This window comes from Lethenteron reissneri, chromosome 37 (assembly GCF_015708825.2).
Source record: "Lethenteron reissneri isolate LAM-NWPU_2019-01 chromosome 37, ASM1570882v1, whole genome shotgun sequence".
Lineage (NCBI taxonomy): Eukaryota > Metazoa > Chordata > Hyperoartia > Petromyzontiformes > Petromyzontidae > Lethenteron > Lethenteron reissneri.
Genome location: NC_083815.1, coordinates 4235607 through 4261397, shown reverse-complemented (window position 1 = coordinate 4261397; position 25791 = coordinate 4235607). Strand labels below are relative to the sequence as shown.

The 25791-nt window shown below is 46.2% G+C and overlaps 1 protein-coding gene across 3 annotated transcripts in view; it reads right to left on the bottom strand.

Moving 5' to 3' along the window:
* The window catches only part of LOC133351470 (bile acid receptor-like), a 91528-nt gene that overhangs the window by 44896 nt on the left and 20841 nt on the right, over positions 1-25791 (bottom strand). For all 3 annotated transcript variants that reach the window (XM_061566703.1, XM_061566704.1, XM_061566702.1), the window contains exon 3: positions 17502-17957. In XM_061566703.1, coding sequence (XP_061422687.1) covers positions 17502-17957 — 456 coding nt within the window. The remainder of the gene's footprint in view (positions 1-17501; positions 17958-25791) is intronic.

The window sequence follows — 25791 nt, the reverse complement described above, 5'->3', positions numbered from 1 at the left end:
TTAGTTCCGAGTGAAACTACGCCTTTGACATCGTAACGCTGCGCGAGACTGTGATGACAAAGCAATCCTATGTGCGCGTAAGAAGTCGCCACCATCAAACGTCCACGTCTTGTCGTGATGTAGTCATGGAATGAATACGTTCAATCATCGCATTTGTTTAGCCTTTTGGGACTCGTATTTTTTTAGTCAACATTTACGGACAGTTCACAATTAGTAAATATACGCCAGCAATAAATACGTGTTTTAGTGTGCAAGTTGCGTAACGTTTTCATGAATTCCATATCGCCACAAATGAGCATGTGGCATTGCATTTGATTGCATGCGTCGCTTAAAATTCACCGTCCGGAGGGAAGCTCACGGCAGCAACGGCGGTGAATTAAATCAATCGCAATTCATTCCCGTTAGAAAACAGCGGCGAAATCAATGCGGAAAGCGCGCATCAATTAGCGTGCTTGAAAAGGAGCCCTTTTTGCAGCGACGGCGCGAAAAGTGGGTCGAGGAGTGAACGTGAAGAGAAACAAAAAATGAAAAGTCAAACCAAGGCGACTATGTGGATGCCCCCTGTTTTATTTGGTCACAGTGCCACGGCTGGAGGGAAGGGTGGTGGTGGTGGTTGGGGGGAAGGGCAGCAGCACCGCACGCGGAAGAGCACTTCGCTACCTGACCCCCAGACACCAGCTGTAATCCCCACGAAAAGCCACGGAAGCCACTTGGGAAATACTGTACAGAGCCTGGCGTCGTAGACCCTGGCCCCCAGCAGAGCCACCACATCTCCCCCCCGCACCCCCACCCCCCGCCCCAACACGCGCTCCCCAAGCCCGGAGTGTATGGCCGATCTCATTAGCGCCCGCTCGCCCGTGCCAGAGCGCTTATCCCAAAACGAACGGAAGGGAGAGAAGGAAAAACAAAAATGGGGAGCGCTATATCCCTCTGGTGTGTACGCGTTATGCCCTGCAAGAGTTATTACGCCGTATGAGCCGGGCACTGAAAAACTCATTACCTTTCCATCAGCGTCATTTACAATTTATAAGCTACCAATAGAAATGGTGTAATTGACTTACGAATCAATTTATTTCTTCTACTTTCAAGGTTTTTTTATTAAACAGATTTAAAGCGTTAATAAAACATTCTAATAACAGCTACGCACTTAATCATTCGGCAACAATGGCCTTATTTTCATGAAAAAGTGGCACTTTTTTACCGACATGTTGTGAATAATGTTTAATGTTATATATAAAAAAAAAATGTGGGTTGGTCTTTAATGTGGCCATAAAACCACTACATAACGGTATCACGCTGCCAGGGAGTGATTTGAGACTACTTCTGTGACCACGTGGAAAGAGCCACCGACTACTTTGACACTTCACTATTAAAAGTAAGTGCGCAAACTCAAAGCAACGACAGGAGCTGCGATTGTAGACAGATTGTATGAAATAAACCACACAGATTAATAAAAAAAAAAATTTGATTCATTAATTCTCGATTTGAAGCTTTCGTGACTGCAAGGATTCATACTCTTAGGTTTTTCGGTAAAGTCACGTAGGTAAAAAATAAAAAATTATAGAAATAATAATAGAAATAAAATAATAAATTGTAATAAAACTGTTGAGACAGTAAATCTGGCTGTGACGGTCCCACCTGATTACGGAGACTTGTGTTGCCTCCGAAACGTCGTGATTTATTATTTTATTTCTGTTATTATTTCTATTATTTTTATTTTTTTACCAACGTGACTTTACCGGAAAACCTAAGAGTTTTATTCATTAAGTGCGCTTAAGGTGGCACATGTGACGTGCTTGAAAAGTCACTAATTGATAAATATTAGGACAATCGTCATTCAGGCTTGAATGTGGTTTTTCAGCTCAAAGTCATTCAATTGGGTTATCATATGCCGTAGATTGATAGCCTTGGCCCAGCCACCAACGACTGCAGACACACACGCACACAAAAAAACCCCGTCACGTCCAATTAGTTTTGTTAATGAGAATTAACAACATTGACTTGACACCCGTGCAATGAGCATATGTAGCAGCGCATGTGGGAAGGTGTTCCCTCCGAGTGTGCAGATAAATTGGTCACCGAAAGCGATCAAAAAGTAGTTATTTAACACCTTCTGCCATATGCCATTCTCGAGGATACATTTCTATTTAAAAAGCGTATAAGCATGGTGTATTTTAAATAGACCCAATATATAATTACGTAGGTTATAGAGTGGCAGTGGAGTGGATTTCTCTCCCTGTTCTATGAACCCAACGACCTAAAGTCCATTTCCTGCCACAGATAATATCAGCGGCGAATGAAATCTGAACCAGTCATGGGCCTCGCTGCTTTAATCACTGGCACCAATCGGTATTGACCTGGTACAATTGGATTAAAATACACACACGTGACCAAAAGGCGTGGGGAGGCCCTGATCCAGTATTGTAATGACAAATAGCTGAAAGATATGTGATGTTTCTTCTTGGTTCTTTCGGTAAAGTCACGTAGAAGGCAAGTAATAAAATAATAAAAGTAAAACATAACAAAATAATTTATTATGTCGGAGAGACAGCGTTTCAGACGCTGTCTCCCCGACAGACCTGGTCTTGACCTGAGGACGGCTGCTTGCGTTGTGGCCGAAACGTCGTGAGAATTATTTTATTATGTTTTATTTTTATTATTTTATTACTTGCCTTCTACGTGACTTTACCGAAAGAACCAAGAAGACGAATCCCTGCAGTCACGAAAGTTTTAAATCGAAAAATATGTGATGTTATTTATCATTTTAACACCCGAAAAGGGAATTTACAACCTAGTGGTTAATTTCCTGGTATGACCGACAGCTAACAGTGGGACCAATGAGCGTGTGTATTGGCTCATCATGCCACCAGCACCACAAGGCAAATACAAACATTACAGAACAGCCAGTTGAAAACAGTTTGGGGCGAGTTCCTATTGCTTGGGTCAACGTACCCATCAGTGATGCCAGAATCAGCTGACCTGGTTAAAATTTGTGGTCTGATAAAAACAATAATAGTGGCTTCGGTGTCCCGATTTGAAACGGGCGAACGGAAAAGAGCTTTACACTCCACGACTTTTCCAAACGGTGCCAGTGATTTCATCAGCGGTGGCACCAGCCAAAAGCCGACCAAGCAAATGCTCGGGGCCCCAAGCAGCGCAAAGGGCTCTAGATTCGTGTAAAAAATAAAATTGTGATGAACCAAATATCAGCTCAAATTCAAATCCTGATTAACGTAACAAGCCAACCATCTTGTCCCTTGCTCTCTGCTACCATCTAACACCGTCTTTGTATCTTATCTTCATCACTCTAATCTTCTTGGTTCTTTCGGTAAAGTCACGTAAAATGGAAATCATAAAATAAAAAACATAATAAAATAATTCTCACGACGTTTCGGCCACAACGCAAGCAGCCGTCCTAAGGTGAAGAGCAGGTCTGTCGATAAGACAGAGTCTGAATGACTCTGTCTTATCGACAGACCTGACTCTGTTTTATTTTTATTATTTTATTATTTCCATTCTACGTGACTTTACCGAAAGAACCAAGAAGATGAATCCCTGCAGTCACGAAAGCTTTACATCGAAATTCATCACTCTCATTTTACTACATCTCTGGCTCATCTGTATCAATCGTCTCGCGTCTCGCTACACCTTTATCTCATGTATATATCTCTTCGCTCATCTCACGAGGAGTTTATATATCTTAAGGTGGAGGGGGGTTCCCCAAAAATAACTTGTGGCTTAGGGTCCCCAATGCAGCAGCACCACCACTGATATTTGTCATTGGATTCAATGGAGATCCAACTCAACTCCCAAGTTACAAACTTATTCATATTCACCATTGGAACCTCATTTGCCAGTAAAAAATATGATAATTGTTTTTTACCCTTCTATCTGGCAACAAAACTGACACCTTTTTTACACGGAGTCATGTTTGCATAGACCACAATATCTGCAGTCATAATGCAAACAAAAAACATAGCTCTGATAATGTGCACTGTCCTTGAAGTTGATTGGTTCACACCCGAGACAGCTTTCCTTAGAGCCTAGTCTCACATGGTGTTGGACCAGATGACGCCAAAAGGCGCACAACTCAAAGACAATGCACCATCAGAGTATGAGAGCTCGGGGTAAGCATTTACACCATTGGTCCAACACCATGTGAGACTAGGCTCTAAGGAAAGCTGTCTCAGGTGTGGACCAATCAACTTCAAGGACAGTGCATACATTATCAGAGCTATGTTTTTTGTTTGCATTATGACTGCAGGTATTGTGGTCTATGCAAACATGACTCCTTGTAAAAAAGGTGTCAGTTTGTTGCCAGATAGCAGGGTAAAAAAACAATTATCTTATTCATATTCAGTTAATCACGTAGGCTTTCGCGACCAATATTATCCGTAAGATATGTTTGGGTTAGATCGCATGAATATAAATCTGTGGATTTAACGACACATTTATATTTACGCGATCTAACCCAACAACCTCTATTATGGATTATTAATATTCGTTCATCAGCTCCATAGCATTTCCAACAACGGGCTTACGTGTAAACCTGAAATGGATAACACGATGCGTTCAGATTGCTGAGCTGGAGGCAAGATTCTCATTCATAGCATTAGCATGTGGCTTTTTCATCATCATCATCATCATCTAACGTACGGGTTTATTGCCCTCCGCCTACACGCTAGGGTCCAGCGGTGGTACGGTGGTGTGCGCACCGCGTTTTGAACCCGGCGACCCCGACACACAAACTAAGCAGACGCTGAGGAGTGCGCGAACGGGGCGTGGAGGAGACGCACGCTTGGAAACCAGGCACGCGTGGATGATGGAGCCAATGCAGATCAGGGACTTCGCATTGCTGCAAGAAAATAAGCGGGGCTTGGGCAGAACACATCACCTGAAGGGATAGCAGGCCGATAGACGAGATAATTGTGGAACAATCGGGTCGACTCATGGAAGGATTGTCCACCACGGAACCACGGAGGGGATGGCGATGACACGACAAGGCATTAATTCAGCAGCGGATAGAACGTGGCTGATGAAGACGATGATGAGAGCCCACCAGCTGTCAGCACCGCAGCAGAGGACCACTAATTAGAACCGCGTCCGGAGGCAATGCTAAACACGGTGGCAATAATCCAAGTCCCCTTTAAAATCACCATGGAAATGCACTTGCGGCTCCAACAGCTATGCCGCTGTTCATTAACACGTTGTATAAATGTAATTATCGGTCTCACGTCTGCATGCGTGCGTAAGCGCGTGTGCGCGTGCACACGACGTATGTACCCGCGTGCACATTTAAATTCTGGGGCACGCACGCACGCGCGCGTAACACGCAATTCGCAACTTTCACCCAGAGGTCGCAAAGTTCCGTACAGAGCTAAAAATAGGAATAACATTCATGAATAAGATGATGATGAAGAAGAAAAAGACGGTCAGAACCTAATGAAAGCACATTTTGGTCTCATCGGTGGCTTTTCATGGGGCATAGACGTTTATAGCCAACGGTGACAACGCTGGGGATGCTAGCTCGCACGATTTGAGAAACCTGTTTAATCAAATAAAAGAAAGTGGCCGCCAGAAGTCCAAGCCAGGTTAGCATAATTTGACGGCTCAGGGCTCTGAGAGAATATCAGCTCCGTGAGTTACCTGGCCATCTCCGCTACAAAAACAAAGACCCCCCGTATAGCCTTGACAGACTGTTGGGGCAAGTGCTGTTAGCGAAAGCATACACACAAAACACACCGTACTTATTTAATATTCACAACCGAAGCAACATCCTCTCCGATGCGTTTTCAGGTTGCACGGCGTGTTGTTGTTCAGCACGATGTCCGAAGTTTTGTTCCACGTGTCGGAAACATAAGCTTCCAGGCCCGTGGAGCGGAACGTCGGGACATCTCGGCGAACCACACGCGGCGCGACCCAAGAATGACTGCGAAAACCTAAGCGAGTAGATAAAACCGGTTATATACGCGCGGCTTTCTGCTGTCTTAACCAGTTCAACATGAAGGCTTTCACGACCAATATTATCCATAATAGAGGTTTGTCGGTTAGATCGCGTAAATATAAATGTGTCGTTAAACTCACCATCACCCGACAGCCAATTAGTAAGCTTCGTCACGTAAACAGAACGTGCCAATTAGTTACTAGTCAGTGCCAGGCTAAGCGAGTACGGGGCCTGTAGCATATGTTATGAAGGGGCCCTAAAAAACACCCCATAAATATAAAAAAACATTTTTTACTTGCATAGTAAAGTAATTGTATTTTAAAATTTGCTATACAGCCAGATAATACGACAACTCGCTAACCTTATACACCCAGCCGTTCATAAAATTTGAAGGCAGCATAGTACTATAGTAATAGAGCAAGTGCAGAATCACTGAACCGGAATTGATACCTTGAACGCATTCAGCGCGGGGCCCTTGAAAGTGCTGGGCCCGTAGCATAGGTAGCTACTTTTGCTACTAGGATAATTCGGCACTGTTACTAGTACAGCACACCGGCTGTGTGCCGGAGAGTAAATCCACAAAATGTACAATTCGAGTGCGACGTTTCGCCAATAATTACAACCAGTACCCATCAGGTGGACAGCCACGGTTTGTGGGGTAATCCTCCTGCTTCGCTCTTAACCTGCACAGAAAGCAAACCGGTGCAACCCCCTCTTCCTCCCCCGCCCATTCCTCTAATGGTTGTGATATTATTCCTCCCTAACGAGGTATGGTGGGGTGGGGGTGGGTTGCTGGGCGGCGAGGGGAGTGGACAGGGGTCGTAAATTCGCCGAGCGAAGAACGCACCACGAGAAGGGGACGCGTGCCCAGCGATCCTAATCGCAAACACGTGTTCGGACGCGTTATTGATCGGTCTCGTGTCGTCGCACTCCAGCGGGCTCCCGGCCGAACGAAAATGAAGATAAAGGAGTCGGGAGAGGGGAGAGAGAGGTTGGGGGAGATGTGGCTTGTAGAGGGGGTGTGGGGGGGGCTCTACTAGTATGGGATTTCGGGCTTGACGCTGTGTATTTGCCCCGTGTGCTGTACCGCAATGATGTGCACGGCGTCTTGAGATGCTATGTAAATAAAATGAGCTTCCTATTAACTCACACAGAGACCCACCACTCACGTAGAGGCCCAAATAGCGACAACAGAGACCCCATAGACTTACACAGGGCTCATGCAGAGCTCCATGCTACTGATTGTGGTGGTGGTGGTGGTGGTGGCAGAGATGATAGCGGTGTTAGTCGTGGCAGAGATGTTGGTGATACTGCTGCTGCTGGTGATTGCGGTGGAACTGAATATTCGGGACATGAATATTCATATTCTTAGGTTTTTCGGTAAAGTCACGTAGGTAAAAAATTAAAATTAAAATTAATTAAAGTAAAATAAAATTAAAATAAAATAAAAATCACGACGTTTCGGAGGCAACGCAAGCTTCCGTCTTCAGGTGGAACCGTCACAGCACGCTTGCTGTATCAAGTAAATGTGTTGCCTCCGAAACGTCGTGATTTTTCTTTTATTTTTATTTTACTTTCATGAATTTTAACTTACATTTTTTACCTACGTGACTTTACCGAAAAAACCTAAGAATATGAATCCTTGCAGTCACGAAAGCTTCAAATCTAGAATTACATGAATATTCATTTCCTGAAGATGCTCCCAGGCACATGGGGAAGAACGGTGGGCAACATCGGAGCACGAGGGTCTTTCGTGAGTGGACAGGCGCAACATCTCTGTTGGCGGCCCCTTTAGTATGAGCACGTCACCGCCTTCTGCCTGTGCCATGCTGACACTGCCGAGGGGGCCCCGTGGGTTGGACCACCGCAGCTCTCTCGTTGTGTGTTCTGGCTGCACCGCACGTTTGTTCGGCACAACGCCCGAAGTTTGGCTCTGCGTGCTTCGGGGCTTCTTACGGAAGAGAATTGAGTTCAATGCGGCACAGCACAAGAGTTGCAAACCTGCACAGCAGCACACGGTCATCTTAGTGGAAATGTGTGAATTGTATGTTGGACTTCTTTCGCGCCGTACGTAGCCAACCATGCTAATCGGAGGGAATTTTGAGTAAAATTATCAGCGTAGTTAGAAAATGTCGAGAAGCCTCCCTGTCCACGTATTAAAATAACGTATTCGTTATAAATGTATGACCCACATGTAACACAACAGCACAACACAACAGCACAACAACAACAATGGTGGGTTTTTCATCACTTTAAAATGACGCATGGATCAGACACGTGGGCAGTGACAAAATATTGAAACAAAGCCGAAAAGTGCGCAAGGAGGCACGCCGAGGTAAATTCGTGGAAGACTGAAATGGAAAAAATGTAACCCGTAAAAACAAAGTTTTTCACTATAAATCCTTTATATGCGTGGCATCGGGGCGGCGAGAGTCCTCTCGACCTCTGGCTTGAGATGGCTGCCACCTATGGGTCAGATGATTGTCTGCCACCATTAAGCAATTGGTAAGTAAATATTTACTTATTTTTCCCTAAACTGTGTAAAATTTTGGAAAAAAAAATTCACGAAAATTAATTGTCACGCACAACGAGTCTGTGTGCAAAATGTCAGCTCGATTGAATCTTAGGAAGTGGGTTAAAAAACGACCGAAAAATTTGCACGGTCCTAAGCAAGCAAACAAGCACGCAAGCACGCAAGCAAGCAAGCAAGCGAACTTAATATAAAGGATTTAAAAAGAAGAACACGTGGCTGGGAGCACACGCACCAGTTCGAGACATCAGATTGACTTCACAAAAAATAAGCGTGTTTGAACAGGACACCTAGACACGTGGCATGATGGCTGGGGTCAAGACTAGTGATGGAGTTGAAGTCCAAGGAGGGAAACGAACACATCCCTGTCCGCTGTGTAGGGTAGTGATGTAATCAGCTCGTGTGGAGGAGCTGGATGGATTGTCGCATCGCGAGTTCGTGAGAAATGGCAATGGCTTCAAGAGGCCTTCTTTCACAGTGCGTCTGTTTTTGATTTGTACTTAAAACACTTTTTTTTATCCTGCTTGCAGTAAATGCCTGGCATGGGTTCCGTGTGTAAATATGTTGTTGTTTTAGCTCTGTGTTAGCTTGGACATCCCCCACCCTGCAATGCCCTGTAACTTGCTGCCATTGCCAACGGATTTTGGGCTGTAGTCCTTCTTGCAAAAGAGCCACCAAGTTTTGAGTCTGAATATATACCATGGCCGATGTACACATCGCCTCGTGTTATGCACGAACCATCAACACAACGTTTTTTATGCTTCGTTTGAACCGTGAGCACACTTGATCTGCTATCAAGCAGACTTGATAGAACCTCAGTTTAACAAAAATAAAGTGCATTACCACGGACTGCCACGATAAAGGAGATTTAACTAAATAAATTAAGAATAATGACCCCACATTGCTCAGTTCTGTTATCAATTCCCATTTCTGCAATAAACGAGAAGTATTTTAACAGCTGCCTGCAGTTTGCCTAACGCGTCGAGATGGATTTTTTTTTGCCCAAAAAGAAATTTAAATTGTTATTCTCCTGTAATGCTCACAGATGTATTCTGCCTTGTAATTGCTGCCATCTGTACACCTTTAAGAGTGTGAGACTGATCTCATAGGTATGTGTTGCCTATTAATCACAGCAAGGGGTAGAGCAGTTGGCGCAGCGGCGAGCGCAAAGGCGCTGTAAAGCTGACCACCAGAGTTCGATTCCATGTCACGGCTCACTGCAGTGGTGAGTGATGTCTAAATCTGTCCTGGGTCTTCCCCCTTTTTTTCTAGATTTGAATAGCTCTCTTCATACGCTACAGTAATTTTGCTGGAGCAGTCACACCTGATGACGGATGCTTGTGTTGCTTCCGAAACGTCGTGATTTAATTAAGTTGTTTTATTTTTATTTTATTTTGTTTTCACCTACGTGAATTTACCGAAAAACCCAAAGAGTATCTTCCCCCTTTTGTCAACATGCCATCAATGTGGCCTCCGTCTTCGTTGTTGTGTCTCCTATCCAACCTCTTTGGTCTATTCCCAATAGTCTTCAAAGACCACCGCGTCTGGGTGTTGGCATTGTCAAATCTTGGGGAGTGGCATTGTGGTGCTGCAGGACATCTCAGGGTTGCTCTCCTGACAAGCACATTGGTCGGTTGTGTAAGTAGCCCCATGATTTTCATTGCTGGATGAGGGGAGACCTTCCATGTATGAAGGGAGACCTTCATCCAAGGGGATGGACATAATCATTATTATTAGTTTATCAATAGCAATGCGCACGAATAAAGCATTACTTTTACTTCCTCAATTGTATCGCATTATTCAGCGAATTAGCATTAGCCCACGTTACAATAAAATGTTGACGCTGCTTTAACAGCTGTGGGGGGGGGGGGGGGGAGAACGCAGAATGCTGCGTCGAATTATTTATTTATTTACTCATTGTACAAGGCAAAGATGCAGCCTGAGAGTTGAGGGGGGCCGCCGGGTCACGGGAATGCATCCGACACACAATGGGGTTCCATCAGCACTTTATCAATTGCCCTTTTCCCTCTTTGACAGGTGCGTAAGGAAGGGCCCATCATTTATGTATGAAGCCTGTCGCCTGGAATGACGATAGGGGAGAAAGAAAAAAACCCCACCACAGCACGGCCTTACCCAGCGGTGGTTGGCGCGGGGAGAGGAAAGGGGACGGGGGACGGGGAGCGAGGATCCAAGGGAATTGTGGAGGCACTCGGGAAAGATCTGCGAGGAAACCGAGACAATGGCGCGGGCTTCCCCAGTTCGATTCCCATTCCGATGAAGCTGATTGGCGTCTGGCGGGCGGAGCGAGCGGTGGCGCGCCGGTTAGCGGTGTAAACCCCGGGTAGTGGCAAACGCAGGTGGAGCGTCGCAATCCGCAACGCTCATGGCACTCGCTCTGACCACTCACGCCGACCAGGTGAAGTATGGTTAAACAATCCCCGTGACTGACACGGTGTGTGGGAAGGCCTTTATCGGGCAGTGGATGGACAGTGGGATGTTTATCGTTGTGGATAAAAAAGAAAATATCGATTCTTACACACACCCAATGGAGCGCATATGACATGCCCTTATGAAGTGATATCTATTGACACATCATGGTTTAACAATTGCTGCACTGACCTCTGTAACCCCAGGATAATTCCAAAACACTTAAATTCATAATCTTATTTCTCACTAAAGTTTGTCTGAGAATGGATAGTGTTCGGATTGCGGTTGTTTTGTTCACAGGACCACAATGGAATTGTTTAACACGTAGGAGGGTTTCGCCACCAATATCATCCATTATAGAGTTTTTTTGGGTTAGATCGCGTAAATATATAAATGTGTCGTTAAAACCCGTCACCATCCGACACAGCCAACTAGTAAGGGTTGTCACGTAAACAGAACGTGGCCAATTCGTCACGAGTACAGCACACCGGTGTGTTGGAGAGCCAAGCCACAACATTTACAGTCTGAGTACGACGTTTCACCAGAAATTACAACTATCTTCATCAGGCGACAGCCAGATTTGTGGAGAAGTCCACCTGTTTCGTTCCTTATATAGAGGCGTAGATGTGGTGACCACGCTTCTGCGCTCTTGCGCAAAGTGTGTGGGGGGGGGGGGATTACTGAGTCAACGTACATGATGCATGTGCATTATGCGAGCCCTTTGATCTTGTCCTTCCTGTCTATTGTGTATTAAAATAGCTGTACCAACGGTAATCCCTATTGAAGTATGGTGCCTTTGTAGGCATCCATTTAAACAATGTACTATTTGATGATTCGCTTCCACGCAGCACTAAGGCGGTAGCTATCCGAACGGTTAAAATTATAATTTTTTATTTCAATTTCGATAGATTATCTAATTAGTCTTGGCCAGTAGTAGCTAGTTTTGCACAGAATTTCAATATTATCAAAATCAATTGAGTGTCCTTGTTGGCACGCGTGTTCTGCTACTGCTGACAGTTGTATTTGGGAGTATTTAATATTTCTCTGATGTTATTTTCGTCTCGTGCTGATCATTCGTCCTGTTTGCCCAACATAACATTTTCCACACGTGCAGTTATTTCTGTACACACCTTCTGATGATAGCGTCGGTAACACATCTTTTGTACCAGATATTAATTTATGTATTTTATGTACCATGCCAAATCTGACTCGGATGCTTTGTTTTTCCAAACATCTGGCTAGTTTATCAGTTACTCCCGCAATGTACGGTATTTTGAGCGTTTTAATTACTTGGGCAGTTTCAATGCTCGTGTTATTTGATTTGGTTTTGGCATGCAATGCCCTGTTGGGATGCTATTCAATGGCTGCCGAGCATCGCACATGTTATATTTATCATGTGATATTTGTCTATGTCTATAAGACGGTGCCGATGGACAAATTGACTGACTGTTCGTATTTATTTGCGTGGGCAAAATACGAAAACAGTTTTTTTTCATCCATCGCCGATGTTTGAATTGACAAGGTGCCCCATCTTGCAGACGAAGTGCTCCTCCTCCGACCAATAACATTCGGTCAGTATTTGCTAAAGCGTGCTTGACTCTGCTGATGATATCCTGAAGTTCAAAGCCAGTCCAAAGTTTGCCTGGTTGAACAAATGGCAGCTGGGTAATATTTGTCTGGAAATAGCATAGTCTGATGACTGATAATAATAAATATTTATGTGGAGATTTGTATTCCTGGTCATTGCTAACATCAATGGGGCTCGAGATCTGAACTGGTCTTGGGCTCCCCTTTCACCAATCCACAAGACTGACCAAAAGGATTAAGTATGGAAAAAAAAAACTTCCATGACCGATACGGTGTATTAGAGGCCTTCATCCAACGCTGATCTGACAAAGCGCTGTAATATTTGTAAAATTACATCAGGCTCGATGAGCATTTCCCCAACACAAAGGTCAATTTCACTTTTGCCCATAGTCCTTCCACAACAATGGATAACGAAATCTGTAAACGACGAGAACATTCCATCATAATAGTCGAAGAGTGAGGGTCACACATTTATAATCACGACGCAATATACAGAGTGCTCCAGATGTCTTGTGACCCCAATTTGATTCTCTAAAACTTAATATTTTTCGGACACAAATGGATGTGAAAACAGAAATTAATATGCAAGAGAGAAACATTGCGAGGGGTCAATTACTCGGGGGTCACAAGACATCTGGACCAACCTGGACAATTAATCTTTTATGGACGGAATGACGAAGCAAGCACTGCCCCCTCCCCCCCAGTGGGTACAAGGCGGCAATGATGAAGTGGTGATGCGGGTGAGAGCGGAGTTGGAGCCGGCGAGGTCACTGAGAGCCCTGAGGGCTCCTCGCATTTGCCACCATCGTGACCCCACTGCGCCTTCCTCCTCCTCCCACTCCTGCTAATCTCCCACCTACTCCTCCACCTCCTACTACTCCGCTTCCTCCACCTTCTACTCCTCCTTCTCCACCTCCTCCTACTGCTCCTCCACCTCCTACTCTTCCACCTCCTACTGCTCCTCCTACTCATCCACCTTCTACTCCTCCACTCCTCCACCTCCTACTCCTCCCCTTCCACTTCCTACTCCTCCTCCACCGACTCCTCCTCCACCTCCTCATACTCCTGCTCCTACTCCTACTCCTACTCCTACTCCTACTCCTCCACCTCCTCCTCCACCTTCTACTCCTCCACCTCCTCCACCTCCTCCACCTCCACCTCCTCCTCCACCTCCACTTCCTACTCCTCCTCCACCTCCACATACTCCTGCTCCTACTCCTACTCCTCCCTGCTCCTACTCCTCCTTCTACTCCTCCACCTCCTACTCCTCCTCCACCTCCTACTCCTTCTCCTCCACCTCCTACTCTTTCTCCTCCACCTCCTCCACCTCCTCCGCCTCCTCCACCTCCTCCACCTCCTCCACCTCCTCCACCTCCTCCGCCTCCTCCACCTCCTCCGCCTCCTCCGCCTCCTCCGCCTCCTCCACCTCCTCATACTCCTACTCCTCCTCCACCTCCACATACTCCTGCTCCTACTCCTACGCCTCCCTGCTCCTCCTCCTACTCCTCCCCCTACTCCTCTTCACCACTCCGCCCACACGTCCAGGCACAGAGTCAGCGAGCTCAAGGCCCCCCACTCATCACGCCGACGCGATATGTGTTTCTAACCGACACCCAAGCTCATTGGGGTAACCCCTGGTACTTCGACCTGCAGTTCCGTAGCTTATGCCGCTCTGCACGTTTTTAACTCCTCCTTAAACGGGTGGACAGATATTATGAATGGGATTGTCCGATTGCCAGCCAGGGAACAAGTATAGGCATGCTACATTCAACTCTGGACAGCGTGCCCAATGAGATGTTACATCTTGAGGGATTGACCAGATGAATAAAAAACTAATTTAAAGCACGTATCGAAGCGTAGATTACACTTTGTTCTCCTGCTCATGATGGGTAAAACCAATTGTGGGTGCGGAATTGATTATAATTTATGTTTAAAAAACATTGTCACATTACTATTTATAATGCACAGTAGTCGTAATTGTATGCAAATTGTCCACTTTTGTTACATGAAGACTGATGCAATGAATGGGACAGAAGAAACAAGAAGGAAACATGTGAAACAATACGAATAAGATGGGGAAAAAGGATGAATTAACCCAGTTATGACATTGGATTGTGACAACGATGAAATTTCAGTGAGAGATTAAATGCTTCCTTACTTGTCAAACGCAATGCCAAGTAAAATAGTTAATTCGAATTCGTAAATATACTGCACCTATCAAAACATTTAAATAAGTACTTTGTGTATGGCAACTGCAGCGATTTCATACAATTAGCATTTGGAACAGAACGCGGAATTGTATATGCTTATCTCGCACGGCGTATTTTTGTTTTCATATTCGCGTGCGCGTGCACTCGTCAAATATTTGCGTACCAAACCCCCGCATTGAAATTCTGAACTGACGTGGATGTCAGAAGAGAAGCCCGAATCGATGTGACCTTCTGCACCCCTCAAATATTGATACGAAACAATTCCATACGCGCGCGCTACAAACATCTTCATTAATCTTTGACTCGTATCGATTTCGGCCACGTGCTCAGCTCTACGTTATGGGTTTACCAACGCAGCGCACAAACACCCGAGCTCAGACAGTTAGAAGGACAAATTGTGCTCTACGCATTTCCAGGTATTGTAGCTCATGCTCTGGTGTCCTGCCCCAGAGGTGTGTTTGCTCACCTTGCCCTCTGGCACTGGAACGACCTCTACAATCACTCCATTATGAATCCCATCACAGGCATTGGAAGACAAAGAGAAAGATCCCCAGTTTAGCATGTAACAGACTCATACTCTTAGTTCTTTCGGTAAAGTCACGTAGGTAAAAAAATGAAATTAAAATTAATAAAAATAAAACAATAAAAATCACGACGTTTCGGAGGCAACACAAGTCTCCGTCATCAGGTGGGACCGTCACAGCCAGATTTGCTGCATCAAATCTAGAATGTAACAGACGTTTGGAGCAAATGCTGTTAGCGAACACCTATGAAGCCCGGCTCGGCACACAAGGGGGTGAGTGGCCAGCAGGTACTCATTTGAGGCTGAGTCGACCTAGAGAAGGCCCATGACCGGTTCAGATTATAATCGAAGGCGGGTCGCCGGGTTCGTCGCACAGCGCGCTAGCCCGTGACGCCACAGCTCTCCCCCTACGAAGGCGTCACACTCACAAAACAAGGAGCACGGCAGCGAAATTGCTCCAGCGGCAGCGCGCTTGCTGCAGAGATTTCACAGTTGGAGCCCAGAGACAGCCCTGGTTAATACCGCTACGGGTGTATCAACCATAACATACACGCCATCTGTTTTGCGGTGGATTTTATATTCGTTGTTCAAAAACGAGTAGTCCCGTGTGTGTGTGTCTTTGTGCCGGTGTCGAATATGGCAGAGATAGCTTCTCCAAAAGTCTGGCACAGGAGATGATGCTGTTACGTATCAGCAGCGGTGATACTTCGTGAAGAACACACAACATCCCTCATCCGGCTGTAGATAGAGTTCCATTGGCTTTGTTGTCAGTGAAACAGTTCGACAGCAGTCTATTAGGAAATGGCAGCGTCAATCTTCATATGTCGTCATTAGCAAATCATTATCATTACCACCTCCTCCTCCACTTAATCAATTCGCCCGCGTCATCTTCTTTAGCTCGTTTCACTACTAAAAAGTAGGAAGCAATTAATTTCCAATGCGTGCATTGCTTCATAAAAAAAAAAAAACAATGCATGCCACGAAAAGCGTTAGGAATTAAGAAAAAAATGTCGGCCACAAAAATGATGTTAAAACACCACTCCACCGCACGTAGAACTCCCCTCGGGCCTTACCTCTCAACCGGGCACTCTCCCCATAAATTATTCACAAGTTCTGATGAGTGGTGAATGACAAAAGTTGATTCACCAGCATGTTCAATAATGTACATCGACCACTCTTATTTTAGCCAGAACAGGCCGACTTTCCAAGGACAGAAGGTTAACCTGCCCAGTGCCGCACAGACGAACGGATTGTACCAGAAGAGACGGCTCAAGGTAGCAGGCAGAGGGCATCTTAAACGTTTAGGGCCTTGGTGCCATAATTGTGAACCCTCGCGTGTGCATGTTCTGGTTAATCATCTCATGCTTGATGGATTCGAGGAAGGTGAGTTCTTACATCCGTACGGTCAAAATATCACGGAAGATAACCACAGCGATGCAGACAGCAGCCGGATAACGTAAACGTCAAAAGTGCCGTAATAATAGTGTTTTTCCACTTTTTTCTGGCAACAAAACTGAAACCTTTTTACAAGGATTCATGCCTGCGTTAACCACAATACTTGCAGTCAAAATGCAAACAAAAAACACACTCTGATAATATATGCATTGTCCTTGAAACGGATTGGTCCACACCAGAGACAGCTTTCTTTTGAGCCTCGTCTCAATTGCATTTTGACTGCAAGTATTGTGGTTAATGCAGACATGAATCCTTATAAAAAGGTTTCAGTTTTGTTGCCAGAAAAAATTGGAAAAACCCTATTATTATATTTTGGTACTGGCAAAGGAGGTCTAATGATGTCAAAAGTGCTGTCAACCTGAGAAAATATTAACCGCGGTCAAGTCCCGAGTTTGTTCGAGAGTTAATTCCGTGAGATGAACGGTCGTCCTCGTTCAACAGCGAATCGAAATGTACAGCATCAATTTGTAAAAGCCGTACATTCACGACAGGGCGATGATTAATGGTGACGGCGAGGTAACGCAAAATAAAGACGGACGAACGAACAACCAACTTCAAAAGAAAAAACGACAAAAAATAAAAAAAACTTACAATTCGTGGTTGGGACATATTACCATGAGCGCAGACTACACAGAGTGTTTGAAACCTAGCTAGGAGACAGAGAGACAGACAAAGAGAGAGAGAGAGAGAGAGTCAGGAGGTCAAGAGGTCAGAAGTACAGGCCGCAAAACAACACATTTTTCGAAAATCATAGGAGCAGCGGAGAAATTGAAACAAATTCCCACGGACGAAGCCCACTCCGGGCCCTGATCTCGTGCTCCTCACCTTTGCAGCCCTCGCAGGTGAGGGCATTGTAGTGATAGCCCGAGGCCCGGTCCCCACACACCAGGCACAGGTCCTGGGCGTCCTTGACCGTTCGTCCTCCGCTCTGCTGCCTGCTCGACGAAGCGACCTCCATCTCGGTGAGGTGCGGCTGCGGGCTCCCGCTGGTGCTGCTGCCTCCCACGCTGGCCGCGACGCTGCCCCCGCTGCTGCTGCTACAGCTGCTGCTGGGGCCCCCGATCCTGCCGGGCGTCTCCGCTGGCCACCGGGCGCTGTGGGTCCGGTGGTAGGCGCTGCGCGGGCTACCCGGCGAACGCTGCTCGCCGGCGGCGAACGAGTCGTGCGCGTACGGGCAGGGGAGGCCACCGTAGTCGTAGTGCACGTCCGGGAAGGTGCCGGCCTGGAGCAGTTGCAGCTCCAGCTCGGGCAGGGACAGCGCCATGTGCTCCGATATGACGTCTGCGAGAGAGAGCGCAGCACAGCCGTTGTTTTAGGGGTTGGTGGACGCCGCCAAGGTTGTCACGGTCAGGACGCTGGACTCGCGACGCAGTGATTACCTCTTCCATTCCATCATCCCACCCCGTGTGGAATTTGAAACAGAATCAGAATCTTTATTTAGCGCGGATTGGCTACGCACGGTGCGAAAGAAGTTGAACATACATATCCTGGAGAAATCCGATGAGCTATGATGCTCTTTTCGCAGATACCTAGCAGAGGCGGGTCAGAAAGTTGCACACCCTGAAAGAACGGTGCAGGTTTCTTAAATCCCTCCCCTCTACCTCTGTCCACCCAGAAGTTGAAATGGGTACACCACATCTTCTTGGTTCTTTCGGTAAAGTGACGTAGAATGGACAGAGTCTGAATGACTCTGTCTCCTCGACAGACCTGTTCTCCACCTGAGGACGGCTACTTGCATTGTGGCCGAAACGTCGTGAGAATTATTTTATTATGTTTTATTTTCATTATTTTATTATTTCTCTTCTACGTGACTTTACCGAAAGAACCCTGCAGTCACGAAAGCATTAAATCGAGGGTACACCACAGTTAGTCGGCAGATCGCAAGCGGTGGGGTCACGTGTGCGTACTTTCGCCTCTTCCAGAATGTCTGGCTAGTTTGGAAGATTAGGCCAAATACAATCCAGAAGGGCTCTCCGGTGCTTACTCTAGTGGAGATGTTTTCACCGGCACTGGCGCGATCAAAACATGTCTGGGTTGGTACCTTTAGCTTTAACAGTCCCTTTTGTTTTCCTCAATAATTGTGTTCATGTACCTTGAGAATTGTTTTATTATTGTTTTGGTTAATTTACCAAGGCTGCAATTTGCTTAAACGGAGTGCTCTATTGACATTCCATCTGGCTTTAAGCAAATTTCTGGCTGGTGCCGTGATGTAGAATTTAAGTGACGAGCAAACACACGTCTGTGAATCCGTGAACTTAAAGGAGGGACGGCATCGGTAGAAGGAGGCCCTCGTCCAGCAGTCTATAGACCGGGCTGATGAGGATCGCTGATCGCACGTAAAGCCGGAAATCCAGAGTTTCAACGGCAACAACGATCCGCCTCTACAGCGCCGTGCATCCTCCCCGTACTGCCGCCGCCGCCGCTGCTTTCTGACCCCAGAGACGGCGGTCAATGACGGCAGCGTCTCCCCACAGCGCGGGGAAACCGCAGCCCCGCTCCAAGCGAGCAATGTCACCGCACCTCCACCAGCGGTGACCGGCACGGGTCGGGCTCAGGTGAGTGTCGCATCTTAGGAACCCGACGTTGCCCTGGGCGGACGCCTCGGGGATCGATCGCAAGCGGAGGCCCTCGCCGCAGCGTGGCCATGGTCGTCAACGGGTGGCGGCCATGGTCGTCAACGGGTGGCGGCCGTGGAGCTGCTCCCAATGCGGGACAGACCACGGTTGGCGTGGACGCCAGGACGCCGATGATGACGACGATGATGATGTTGGAGGCAATGGTCATGATGAGGAGGCATGATATCCCTCTTCACATTCGCAGCATCACCTCAATCGCCTCTTTCAAGAGAGACTTAAAAACTCACCTCTACAATCACGCTTTCGAGCGACTCTGAGCTTGGCTCCGCGCCTCTGAGTTGCGGCCACTACGTCTGCAAATTTGCGCGCGTTACAAATTGAACTTTAATTATTATTATACACTGCAAGCAGGGCGCCCTTGCCAATGACATCTGTCAACCGTGCAGCATTTGTTTTACACGCTTGACACCGCTGATGATACCATGAAGGTCTGAAACCAGTCCAGAGTTTGGTCGTGAAATAAATTTCCGATAATGTTGGGTTGGAAGGCCGATAGACTGGTGGACTGAAGCGTTTTCCAACGGAATTTGCTTAAAGAAGCAAACTCTGGTTTAGTCTTAATTTTGGAGCTTTCGTGACTGCAGGAATTATTCTTTGGTTTTTTCGGTAAAGTCACGTATAAAAATAAAATAATAAATTAAATAATAGCATACGACGTTTCGATTGCAACACAAGCAATCATCATCAGGTATAATGAAATAGCGACGTATGTATAGAGAGAGCAACCCAGGTATCTCTCTCTATGTATCTTGGTGATATCTGTCTGCTTATATGTCTGTCTATAGTTTTCTGGTTATATTCTATGTCGCTATTTCATTATACCTGATGATGATTGCTTGTGTTGCAATCGAAACGTCGTACTCTGGTTTAGTTTTGATATTGAGTTACATTTATTGAGTTAATAATCCACAATGCTCCATAAAAACTCCGAATGAGTGTTTATTATGAAATACATCTGTTATTTCAATATCATGTGCCTTGAATTTACACTGAAGTATTTGGATTCACTGCTAAAGCCTCTTCCCAATGATCTTATCATCATCAGTTCATATTTTCAATGCGCTTCACACCTTAAAGTGCATGCAAGATAGTCCAACATGTGAATCAAATGTTCACAGATCTTTAAACACAACAACAATAACAACCACCAATTAGTGTAGAAATAAACATAGAAATAAGTAAAACAACAACAACAACCGCCGTTCACCACCAAATGGCGGTGACGTCTCCACGGCGTTTGTGCCATGCTAGGTGCACTTTGAGGCCACGTGAAGTGTCGAAAGGCCCGCTGGCAGGAGGTCACGGGACAGAACAATGAGTAAAGTACTTCATTCACAGCCCTGTGATGAACGCCTCGTCACATCATGTCAGTCATGGAGGGTTGATTGACCATACTTCACCACAGTTATCATTGCGAAATGGTTATAGGTGGGATGACCCAGGACTGGTTCAGGTAATCATTCGCCAGTGATGTTAGCCGTGACCAGGAAATCTGTGTCCATATTGCAGTGCCCTAACCAATGTGCCACCGCTCCCCGTAAGCAAACACAATATAACAAAATTAAAAATTCAGTATTTGCCTGTGTCCTAACACAATGCACATGAGTCATTGTTCACAGTTAGAGTGAACAAGGCAACTCGTAAGTCTATTCTTGATTCGATCCGAGTTCGTTTATTTAGTGATGTGGTCAGGCAGGCCGTTTCTTAATCTCGGTGCCATCACAGTAGAGGCAGACTCTGCAGTTCTGACGTCTGGTACTGCACCTGGGAGCAATGCAAATCACAAAACCCCCACAATGCATTCATCAATAGCACTGCCCTCAAAGGAAGCCAAACACACCAGAGATTAGCGCTGCCTATATGCTCATTTTGAGATTCCAAGTAAGTTTTCACTTTTATGTTTAAGGAAAACAAAAAATATATAAAACAGGTGACGTTTCAGGAAATGGCTCTTCTTCATAATAGAGGCCATGGCCCAAAACGTCGCCTATTATTTGTTTCATAATCAGTGCAGTGTTATTGATTAATGTGTTTAGGTATAAAAAAAGAACTATTCTATTTTTTAAATTTTATTTTACCAGGTAAGGCCCACTGAGCTACGTAGCGCTTTTTCCGAAGCGACCTGGCTGTCGCAAATGACAACTTACCGAAGTGACGGCTTATCACGTGGACATTTAGAGCAGCCAAACACTCTAAAAGGCACGTTTCTAAATGTGGAGGGAAACATTGGAGAACCTGGAGAAAGATCCACTCGACCACGGGGAGAACATGCAAATTCCATATATTCAGGCGTCGTCAGGGTCGGGATCAAACCCATGTCTTCCTGTATACCGGGTGAGGTAGTTAACATCTCTGTTCGTTGTGCACGCACACCTCTGCCAGCGCAGTATCACGAAATTCCAACCAAATGTGGCACATCATGGAATCGTACATCACGAATCTACTTGGCAATCCACGTTCGCTTGGCGTATTTATGATCAACATTTTTTTTCTCCATTCAGCCCGATCATTTCGCCGGCCGTTCGACGACGCAGCCGATTGTTTTTTTCACGCGTTGTCCTTGGGGTAATCGGAGAGTTCGTGTGCGCGTGAGAAACGTTATCCTTCACCGTGCGCGCACTCACAAGGCGGGCTCGTATTCCGACTCCGCGTTCACGTTTGGGCGGCTCCACAACGCGCGCGCGCGCGCGCGCGAGGCCACGCCGGAGCTGAATCGTGGTAACAAGAGGCGTCACCGACTGTCAGCGCAGCGTTTCTTTCCACGCACGGCGTCCCACGGACGGTTCGCATAGCGCCGCGCACATTTGGCAACTTTTCCTCCTACTAACGTCGCCGGAAAGCGATGTTAATGGGGCAATCGCGATGCCAGCTATCAACCTCGTGCTGTTTAGTTAAAAAAAAAAGGCAAGCAAGGAAGTTGCCGTCGTGTTAATGGTCAGCGCACTTGACTTGTGATCCACACGGCGCTGGTTCGACTCGACCTTGCGGCGCGGCAGTTGAAACAATGCGAGACATTTCCTTAAATCCCCTCCACCTCTTTCAAGCCCAGCAGTGTGAACGGGTGCACTTAAAAGTTGATCGGCAGTTCGCGTGCACTGTTTAGTGATTTTCTGACCTGTCCTATACTCTGCGCTCCTATCGTATTATTGTTTATTGTTAATTGCTGCTATCAATTTCCACGCGATAAGCTACTTTGTTGAGCTTTCATTCGTGGCCAGGTCGCTTCTGAAAAATAATTTAAAACCCCAGTTGGGCTTTACCTGGTAAGATACAAAAAAGTTTATTTGTAAAACAAATATTATTTGTTTACCTTTCTGATAAGGTACCTTGCACTCATATCGTGTGTTTGTATTGTTTGTTGTAGTTAAAATTCGGACCCGTCGCTATTGGACATCTGCGATTAAAAGAGCTTCATAGCTCATCTGATTTCTCCAGGATAAATAAATATTCTTACTCCGAGTACTCCTGCCTCTTTCAAAATATCTGGCCAACATGGAAAAGTAGACAAAATACACCCTGCAAAGGGGCTCTCCAGAGCGTCCATCTCGTGGAAGCTCTTCCCACCAGCAGTGTTGAGAGCAAGGCATTGTCCAGGCATGTTTGAGTTATAGTAACAGCACATTTCCCATTGTTGAAAGAAAGTCTATCCTGAACCTTACAGTCAGCAATTATTACACCGATTATAACAGTGCAGGAAATTGTGAAGCAGTTTGTTTAACTGGAGATTATTCGTATTCTGTAATTAAATATGTACGGTTTACACTGAGGACATTTATACATTATTGGGTGGTGGAGTGGTGGTGAAGCGGTTACTGCAATGTTAACATCTCGCCTCGCTGACAAGGTGTTAACTACCTCGCCTGGTTATACAAGAGTATATGTGAAGTTTGCATGTTCTCCCCATGGGCGCGTGGATTTTTCTGTGGGTCCACCGATTTTTCTCTCCGCATTTAGAATCAACATGAATTTAGAGTGCTTGGCTGCTATGAATGTCCACGTGATAGCCAAGTCGCTTTTAAAAGAGAGCTACATAGCTCAGTGGGCCTTACCTGTTTGATTCCTAGTCACGGCTAACATCAGTTGCGGGATATCGGAATTGGTTATCGCACGCCATCCTTTCCCCAAAAAACACACGAGCCAACATGGTGAAGTATGGTCAAACAAATTCCCACAACCAATATGGGGGGGGGGGGGCTTAATCCAAAAGCAGATTAGCAAAGGTCTGAAAATGATTCATCATTTCATTAAAAGTAATCATCCGACTGCAACATCTAGTTTACTCTTTCGTCATTTGAAACACGTCGCACATCCGATTAGCACAATTGGCTACGTAGGGTGCGAAAGAAGTTCAACGTAACAATGCATCTCCATCTTCTTGGTTCTTTCGGTAAAGTCACGTAGAAGGGAAATAATAAAATAATAAAAATAAAACATCATAAAATAATTCTCACGACGTTTCGGCCACAACGCAAGCAGCCGTCCTCAGGTGAAGAACAGGTCTGTCTGAATTCAGACGCTGTCTTTCCGACAGACCTGTTCTTCACCTGAGGACGGCTGCTTGCGTTGTGGCCGAAACGTCGTGAGAATTATTTTATTATGTTTTTTTAATTATTTCCCTTCTACATGACTTTACCAAAAGAACCAAGAAGATGAATCCATGCAGCCACGAAAGCTTTAAATCGAAATTTAATGCATCTCTATACAATTTTTTTTCCCCCAGCTGAAACGGCACAAACTCCAAACTCAATATATTTGTTTTTCCCAGCAGTGACAATTCTGAAAAAAAAAAACACTCACGCCCTGTGCCGCCCACGTGTCCCTCTCCAACCGAGAGATAACCCGTTCCGAGAGAGAGAGAGGGAGGGAGTTAGTTAGTAGTCTATCTCCTGCCAGCCATTGGGTTTTATGGTCACAGATATGGCACACAGCCACCGATCGCTCGACACGGTGGGTCGAGCGAGGTGAAGTGGCCTCGGTTGAAAGCGGCGGCCGCCCCTGCCCCCCCCCCCCACCGTGTTAATCCTCCCCTTGTTATTGTCCGTTCAGGTTCACGTGGGGAGCGTGGGCGGCGAGGGGCTACCCGACCCGTTGCCCGTGGTAAACGGGTAACTGTCAGGGTATCTCCACTTGAGCAGGAGACGCAAGTGCCACTTCCTCCTCCTCCGCATTGCACGTCCTAGGGCGAAAGTATAATCTGGGGCGTTGTTACTGTCGCGATTGGGGGGGGGGGGGTTGGGGGGTGAAATTTTTGGTCTTATTCTTCACTTATTTAAATTGCAAGGTGCAATCTCAGTCCCAGTCTTTCCAGTGAGGAGAAACGTGCAAACGAACGTCCAGACGCGCGTTAGGCAAATGCTTACACCCGGGGGTAGGGGGCATGCATTCTAAGGCGTGCGCTAATCGCACTGCTATTGGGGATACCGTAAGTTTTTTTCATGCACATTTCAACACTTTTTTGTTGAATTAGTTGCCGTTTATTTTCGTTTCACTTCCGACCTGTTGGGATGGCCACATTTTCACTCTGTGAGAATTGGTGGTCCAAAACGACAAAATGTCCACACATTCGGTTCTTTTTAGAGCTTGCGTTTTGGATGAGGCTGAGCGAGCCCCCGCTGTAACACACGCAATGCCGCACATCGATGCCCGCTGGTAAACTCGTTGTTTGTAAGCCTGCGATGTTAATTTCTGTCACCATGGCTTTTCTTGTCATGTACACAGTTGACAAAAATAAGTAAATTTCGATTTAAAGCTTTCGTGACTGCAGGGATTCATCTTCTTGGTTCTTTCGGTAAAGTCACGTCTTTCTGGCGAGCTTTCAAACCTTCACGAACACACCTCGGCTACCACTCATGGGCTACCATAAACTGCTTCAACTGCACAATCCATCACAGTAGATGCGGATACCTGGCCATCCAGAACAGACCATATACCATATAACGACGCAATGACCAATCCACAAATACGAAGGAGACATCACGGCGAGCGTTTGCAAACTGGGGTCATGGTCCCCATTTTCAAGAAAGAAGACCATAGGATGTGATCCTAATACAAAGAGGATCACACTCCACAGCGTCCCAGGTAAAGCCTACGCCAGAGTGCTGGAGTGGAAGCTTTGCCCGGTGGTTGAGCCTCAGATTCAGGAGGAACAATTCGGATTCCGTCAGAGTCGTGGAACAATGGTAGCGGCTCTTTTCCCTCTCACAGATATTTGAGGGGTCATGGGAGTATGCTTCTCTGGTCTACTTCTGCTTTGTAGACTTAGAGAAGGCACGTGACCGTGTTCCCCGCAATGTCTTGTGGGAGTTGCTGCAGGAGTACGATCTACCGGTGTCGCTTGTGTGCACTATCCGGTCTCTCTATTCCGGGAGTGAGAGCTGTGTCCGTATTCTTGGTGCTAAGTGAAAGTCGCTCACCGTGGGTGTTGGACTACGCCAAGGGTGCGTTTTGTCTCCACTCCTGTTTGTGATTTTCACGGACAA